An 8239-nucleotide genomic window follows, 5' to 3' on the forward strand; every position below is an offset into this window, starting at 1 on the left:
TAATTGATTAAAAATGAAGTTTAGTGGACCTATCAGTTCATGTAATCCAGTAACTAGCACTGTCTGAACGAAATATCCGTCTGTGCTTGACAACATGTGAGTTTGAAAATTGGGGCTCAAGACCCCTGCATAGCAGTTGAAAGATGTATCACATATCAGTTCAAAATGCTGCTTGTGTGGTTTAACAAGTGCCTACACTCTTGTACACACATCACAGATTTTCTCAGATGGAACTCTTGTATAACTTCAAATGAAAGGACTCCTCAAACAGTGATGTTCAGCAGGCACGCTAACACATCTGGAAACCACAGTGTTATGGGTGAAAGCAAGTGTTCTGAAGTCTTGGATGTGAACTTTGAGTTGGGAAATGAAGTTTGGGATGACTTTGATGATGAAAGCTTAGTAGAAGTTATGAGCTTTTCAGCCAAGGCCGAGAAGACAGCTGTATCAGGTAAAACCGCTCTTTTCATAAAGTCATTTCATTAGAAATTCTTTGTATATGTTAATGTGGTCCCTGAGACTCCTTTTTCTTGCCTTTTTGTATGTGTTTATTTAAGTAAGGTTATAATTTTTTATCAAAACTAAAAAGGGAAGTGTGTCTTCCACAGAGTGTTTCCCTGAGGGCAGAGGCCGAGGTTGTTCCTTGTGAGGTTATGGAAAGTAAAATGGGCTCTTCTGCCGTTTTCCCTCTCTTTTTAAAATGTGTTTTATTATTTTACCTTATATGTATAAATAAGTATTTTGCGTATATGCTGTGTACATACATGCAGTGCCCATAGACACCAGAAGAGGGCATTTGATCCCCTGGACTTGGGTTACTGATGGAATGAGCAGCCGTGTGGCTGCTGAGACTAAAACCCAGGTCCTCTGGAGGAGCAGCCAGTGCCCTTAACCACTGAACCATCTCTCCTGCCCTCCTGTCTTTTCTTAAATGTTCTCTTTAAATCTGTTCTGTTTATTAAGCTTTTCCTCATAAAATGGCCTACTCTGGCCTTCCTTCTGAGTTCACACAGGGCCCACTACTCTGTGGAATAAAAAAGTATTATGATTTTAAGAATATTTTTCTGCTTGCAAGAAAAGAAAATAGCCTTGGCTTCTGGTGGAAATGCTCACTTTTCAGGCATAAATAATTGAGAAGTAAGAAAAAAGGGCTAGTGCTTTATCAGAAGGTGCATTTAAATCATACATAAATCCACAGTCATGAGACTTAACTTATTTGATATAGACAAATTTGCTAAAACAGATCATTGAAATTCTTAGTAGTTATGTGACTAGAAGCAAAAATGGTGATGCTCTTCCCATGGGGGCAGAGAGAAGAAGCCAGTTCCTCAGCCTGTGGAGCGTTCTTCCTCCCATGGTTGATTCTCGATATGCTCCATCTGCGACTGTCTAGACAATCGGAGAAGAGCAACAGCCTCAGGAGCCAGCGAGAATTCAGATGTGATTGTCTTGGAATCCTAAAGAGCGCAGACTTTTCTCAGGAACATCAGAACTTGTTCAGCTACACAGAATAGGCCTGGAAATGTGTGATGTGGCCACTGAGTGTATTTCTTACATCCCTAACTCAAGACTGGATGTGTCCTGCAGGCTAGAAGTCGGTGTATGCTGACCTGTGAAGGCGTAAGGCTGTTGCTGGGAAACCACTTCCAGTGAATACCTTTTCCCCATGTGTAGAATACTTAATTACATGCAGACCATTGAAAATACTGAATAAGTTTCCGTTTGTCATATACTTGAATTTTAAAACATGACTAAATAGTGATGGCTTTAGGTTTTTTAACATAGTGGCTAATAAACTAACTTATGTGCTTCATAGTTTCATTTTCTTAGCTTTTCTTGCATTTATAGTCTCTATATAAATCAGTTTTGATTATTGAGGATCAGTCATTGTGCTGGCTAGTGTTTTGTCAACTTTACACAGACTAGCGTCATCCAGGAAGAGGGAGCCTCAACTGATATGTGGGAAGGTCATCCTGTGGGCAGTACCATCCCCGAGAAGGTGAAAGCAAACTGAATAAGTCATAGGCAGCAACCCCTTAAGCAGCGCTCCCCCCCCCCCCGTGTGGTCTCCCATTTCCTGCTCTGATGTCCTCCATGATGATAAATTATAAGCTGAAGTTAACCCCCTTCCTCCCCAAGTTGCTTTTGGTCATGGCATTTATCACAGCAATCAAAAGCAAATGAGGAACCCATTACTTTCCTTCTTTTAATTTCTTTTCTTTTTTTCATTATGGCTTCACCGACATATTTGTGGCCAGTCATCTCAGGCACAGATGTTATGTGGAAGCTGTGAACGCTGAATGCAAGCCTCATCCCTGTATAGGAAGCGCCTTGCCCACTGACCTCGTCCTTCTTAGCCATCCTGGGTAGAGAGAGCCCTTGCAGAACGTGTACCACGCTTCCATTAGCTGTCAACTCGCATTGTGTTTCTAAAGTTTCTCTCTTCTTGTAGGATTTGGAGACACTTGTGATTCGAGTCCCTGGGGAAGTAAGCTACCCTTCCAAAAGTCAAGCAACAAATTCCAAAGAGAAATCTCAAACAGGCAAGCTTCAGAACTTTGGTCTATAAATCTTAGAACTTTATACTCTCTTGAAACAGAACTGGAGATGGGGTTTAGCTCTTTAGATGTCAGAGAAGCATTAACGTGTTAACCGACGTAAACATTGTTAACGTTAGAGGTTTTTCTCTCACAGTGCTCTTGTCAGCCACTCTCATCAAAATCACCTGGGAACGCTTATCAGAAGTGTGAGTTCTCCCACATCAGACCTCCTGAATCATGGTCTCTGGTGTGGAATCCAGAAATTTCATAGTTTCTAAAACAAGTGGGAAAGAGACAAATAGACATACTAGGTTTAAAATTTTAAACAAAAGGTCATAGGTCTTAAAAAGACAGGCCATGCATGAGGGTCATTGAGGTGTGTTTGTGTGGCCATAGAAGTAAGGCTGACATTGTTAAGTGTGAGGGCTTGGGTGCTGTAATAAGGAGGAGATCTAGCAGGACAAGATTCACAGACTCAGGGGCCTGCAGGATTTGGGGAACCAGGATGAGCCATGGACTATCCCAATAAGGGGAAGACACTGTTAAGATCTGGCTGTTATTGCTGTCTATGAAATACAGGTTTAGTCTTGGCAGATATCGTGATTCTTCAAGGGAAGTCAGGAATGTGACATTTATGTGACAGTTTGCAATTTTTAAATTTTGGCATCTAACGCAAAGAAATGAATGCCCTTGGCATCGCTTCCATCAAAGTACCACAGTGATCTCTGTAGACCAGACTCAGCTCGGGAGTTTCCAGTGGCTCCCCCCTGACTGCTGGTGCAGACATTCAGTTTACTCTTAAAAGAATTAGTTATTCTAACAGCAAATACAGAGTGAGGGTAGGACCATCAGAGGTGTTGTGGCCAATAAGACAGATATCCCTGGGGGGCTGACGGCAGAAGGAAGGGCTGACAGGTGGACGTCTCATGCATCTCAGAAATGCTCCTGTGAGATGGTTGGCTGGGTGAGCACTGGCCGCAAAGCTGGACGACTGTGTTCCATCTTCCAAACCCACATATTGAAAGGAGAGAGACAACTCCACACCTTGTCCTTTGACCTCCATACTTGTGCCTACACATGTGCAAATGTGCACGTGCACCCCACACACATATACACACATACACACTCATACACACACACATACACGCAGTAAAACAAAAAGTTTGTTGAGACAGGATCTCTCACTGGTCTGAATCTCCAAGTAGACTAGGCTAGGGGGCTTCCTGTCTCCATTTCCCAAATCCTGGGGTTTCAGCATGCACCATGTCACGCAGCTGTTTCTACCTGAGTTCTAGAACTCAAATTCAGGTCTGCGTGCTTACAAGCCAAACACTTTCCCTACAGAACTGTTTCCCCAGCTGTGATGTTTATGTTCACATGGTCTGTTTCTGTGTTAGATCACCTCACCAGTGACTGTTTACGGCTTTGTATCCAGCTCCTAGCTAATATATGGTGTATAGTAATGAGTAATAAATGTATTCTAATGTGTGAATTTGATAAAATGTTGTGAATTCTAGTATGTAGTTATATGAAGGAAGATGGTAACTGCATGAATCTAGAATACAGAAAGGGGGATAAAGTTAAACACTGGGAGTTTAGAAAAGACTTACGGGTTTCTAGGTTATAGAAAATGAGTAAACCCTGAATCGTACGTAATATAGTTAGATGATTACTTCTTAAACTAGGACTCCTATCTAGTCTGGAATATGTAACCTGGGTTTGTTCTTAAGGAAAGAAATTAGCCAGGTGTGGTCTCAGCACACCTCTATGAGTTGAGGCCAGACTGGTCTACACAGTGAGTTCCAGTACAGCCAGAGTTACATACTGAGACCCTGTCTCAAAAAGAAGGAGGAAGAAGAAAAGAAGAATAAAGAAGAAAATATACTAGTTCTCAATGAGTATAGGAAACAATATCAACTCTTTTGTAGTAGACATAAGCTTTATATTCTCCACAGAGTAACTATTAATATAGAACAGTTTGTTTTTCTTGTCATATTTCATTGATAATTTATTTTAATTTTCAGTTATGCTTCATCACATGGAAAGCCAGATATTTATCTATTAGATTGTGCCATGTCCAAGTCTGGTCCATCTCCTGTCGCAGAATTACCTCTACAAACTGGAAGTGCAAACCTTGTAAGCCATGTGCATTTTGTTTTTAGCTTTTGTTTGAATGCTTAACTGTCAGTGAGTGCTCTTTGCTTATTATTTTTTTACATTAAAACATAGGTCAATTTTCAAGACAGAAGACAGCCAACTCTCTCACCAGTGATCGAGAGGGTGAGCTTTACCCGCTCTAACAAAACACCACAGTCTCTCAACTTTCAGGAAATGGATATTTTTATTGGAAACAGTGACTCTAGAAAGGAAATTGATCTCAGGTAAGAACTCTTTAAGGCCTTACCAGCAAAAACTTTTACAAACAAATTCAGCATTGTTTGATTCATTTTAAAGATGTGTGTGTGTGTGTGTGTGTGTGTGTGTGTGTGTGTCTACTAGTGAGTGCAAGAGTCAGGTCCTTCTGGAGCTGGGGTTACAGGCAGTTGTGGGCTGTCTGATGTGGGTGATGGTGTTGAGTTCGGGTCTTTTGGAAGAGTAATGCATGCTGTTAACCATTGAGCCAGTGCTCCAGACCCAAGATCAGAGACCAAACCCTCTGTTACTAAAAGCATGGAAGAGAATTGAGACTCTTAGTACCATCTTCAAACCCTATGCTGTTTAACTGTAAAGCACGGATTTGATAAAGCTGTTTTTACTCATTTGAATGCAGTGTGTTTTATTGACAGTATAAACTGTAGTGTCATTGGAGAAATACAAATGAGATCAGCCAGCTTAGAGATGTTCCAGTCATCTGTCTCACAGCTCAGCAGCTCAGTGTCACCGTAGCAATGAATATGATCAGCGCCTTCACTGCTGGCCCTTTCTTTTTTCCTTTCTTTCTTTCTTTCCTTCCTTCCTTCCTTCCTTCTTTCTTTCTTTCTTTCTTTCTTTCTTTCTTTCTTTCTCTTTTTCTTTCTTTCTTTCTTTCCTTTTCTTCTTCTTCTTTTTTTTTGTGGTTTTTCAAGATAGGGTTTACTCTAGCTTTGGAGCCTGTCCTGGAACTAGCTTTTGTAGACCAGGCTGGCCTCGAACTCACAGAGATCTGCCTGCCTCTGCCTCCCGAGCGCTGGGATTACAGGCGTGCACCACCAGCACCCTGCTGCTGCTGACTGTTTTTAAGAGGGAATCTCTGCAGCAGTTTCTTTCTCTGTGGAGAGTCCACGCTTAGAAACCTGCTCATGCTTTTATGGAGTATTTTACTTCCTACTATATCTAAAGAAATAATAAGAGGTTTGTTCCTTACCCTTTACAGTGCACAGACTCCTGTGAACTTTTACCCACAGACAAAGGCATTGTCCTGAGTGTGTTTGCTGTGTTAGCTGCTTACTCTGTGTTTTAAAATAAGCTGGCTTACAAAAAAAATCATTTTTACATTTGCTTTTTTCCTCCAGTAAGTATTATCCTGATGATGCAGCTGAAGAAAAGAAGGCTCTTCTGGGAATATTTAAGGATATTTTCTAAAAAAAAAAAAAAAAAAAAAAAAAAAAAAAAAAAAGAAAGAAAGAAAAGAAAGAATTATTTTGTTAATAAGCAAAGTATAAACATGTCTAATCCCCAAAGAATGCTTTTTTATTTTTAAAAATAATTGACAACCATTCAAAATTTTTCTCTTAAATTTGATCCATTTCTTGACTTTCTTATAACACAATATATGAACTGATACATTTTTATTTCTGTTGTAACTTCTTTTACAGTTTTATAGTTTTGTTTCAGCAAACTGGTAATTATCATTATAAGTCATTTTTATTAAATCAATTTTAATAGAAACCAAGGTTTCGTTTTTTATTTTCTTAAGAAAGGTGTCTGAGAGAGCGACATAATCCTGCGAATGAGTCTGCTCAGTGAGCAGCGTATCACGAACGCTTTCTCACATGTCCTGTCCTGTCTCTCTCTGGACTTTCAAGAGTCCAGCTTTTAAAAATGTTATTCCATTTTGACCAGTAATAAATGATATGTTAATTGGTATGGATTATTGTTTAATTTTCTTTGTTTTAAGGTATTTTATTTATTTATGTGTGTATGTGTGATCCTAGATGAGTTTATGTGCACCATGTGAATGCAGGAGCTCACAGAAGCCAGAGGATGCACTGGATCCCCTGGGACTGGAGTCACAGATGGCTGTGAGCCGTCATGTGGGTGCTGGGAACTGGCCCTGGGTTCTCCGCAAGAGCAGGAGGCACTGAAACGCCACACCATCTCTGCAGCCATGTTTACCTGCTTTACCATGGCAAAAGATAGTTTCTATTCCTGACCATAAGTTTTCTCTCAAGTTTGTTTATTGAGAAGTCAGAGTTTAGAGTTGTTTCTAATTTACTGCATAAATAACAGGTGAAGTTGAAATAACTTAAGAAATTTTATAACTATGATGTGTCTCTAAGCGTAAAGATAGAGAGGCCAGAGAAGAAAAGAAGAGGAATTTGTTAGTGAAATGATTATTGCCATTGGTAACAACATTAGGGATATGTACTGATCTCCATCAAAAACCTGGGCAAAGCTGAGAAGTCTGTCTCCTGCCTGCCTTGAAGACTAGGGTCTCTGTGTCTGAACCCATGACGCACAACCTGTAGAGGTCCTTCACATGCATTAAAATGAAAAAGGGCACACTAAAACCTGTTTGATAACAGTTTGATTCAAATGTGATCTATTAAGTAAAAAGCACTGTATTTGGTCCTTCGAAGGACAAGGCACCGTCTCTGCTCTTGCAGAGTTTACACACCAGCAGAGACAGTGAGAGACGTAATAAAGTACAGGCATGCCCAAGACCCCTAGCATGGAGTGAATCTCGCAGTGAAGCGAGCTGTTTCCTGCAGATTGTAAAAGTCATGCTTGTACTGTGCTATAGTCTGTTAAGTACGCAGTAGCACTAATAGGTTTAAAGTCATGTGGGTATCTCAATTTAAAAATACTCTGTTGCTAAAAAATGCTAACAGTCATCTGAACTGTTGGAAAACTGGCAGCAATAAAGTGCTCCTGGTGGGTCGCATGACCTTCGGGTTGTGCGTGCTGCAGTATCTACAGAGGACAATGCACTAGAGGAAGACAGGGTGCGGTGTGCCTTAGAGGTGGCAGACAGAGTGCATTGCCTTCACTGGAGGGATGGCTTGCAGACAGCGTGCTCTGTGGCGTGCCCAGAGTTTCTGACTTAGGTCGGGAGTGTTCCTAAGCAGTTTTCATTTCCAACAATTTCCCCATAGGTGCTGTGCTGTAGACCCAGGGACCAGACTGTGATCCGGGTTTTAAGAACTGTGGGATACCGTCCTGGCTGCGAAGTTAAGGTGACCTTCAGAGAGAAGTTAAAACTTGACCCTTAAAAAATGGCTGATACTTTGTTGAGGGAATATATAAGAAATGGATGCTCTAGAAGGAGGTAACAGCCTGAACACAGAGCCAAGGAGGAAGCATCTGTTTGGGGAATAATGAGGAGATGTGTCTTACAATAGGTCAGTGCTATAGAGGTTTAGATTGTAGCAATGCCATTCTGTGAAGGCCTTAAAGTGAAACCCAAGCTTTAATCAGTAGACTAATGCTTCTCAAATATGCATTATCATCAAAGTATGTGTAGGATATTAAATATACAAATTCCTGGGTTTACCTCAGGT

General features: G+C 40.7%; 1 protein-coding gene across 2 annotated transcripts in view; it reads left to right on the top strand.

The window, feature by feature from the left end:
• Hfm1 (helicase for meiosis 1) overlaps positions 1-6570 on the top strand; it is an 81103-nt gene extending 74533 nt beyond the window's left edge. For both annotated transcript variants that reach the window (XM_085691531.2, XM_085691530.2), the window contains exons 36-40: positions 218-451; positions 2453-2543; positions 4565-4676; positions 4770-4921; positions 6032-6570. In XM_085691531.2, the coding sequence (XP_085547657.2) occupies positions 218-451; positions 2453-2543; positions 4565-4676; positions 4770-4921; positions 6032-6101 (659 nt within the window). In that variant the 3' untranslated portion in view covers positions 6102-6570. The remainder of the gene's footprint in view (positions 1-217; positions 452-2452; positions 2544-4564; positions 4677-4769; positions 4922-6031) is intronic.
• The last annotated feature ends 1669 nt before the right edge of the window (positions 6571-8239 follow it).

Source organism: Myodes glareolus, chromosome 8 (assembly GCF_982192425.1).
Source record: "Myodes glareolus chromosome 8, mMyoGla1.1, whole genome shotgun sequence".
Lineage (NCBI taxonomy): Eukaryota > Metazoa > Chordata > Mammalia > Rodentia > Cricetidae > Myodes > Myodes glareolus.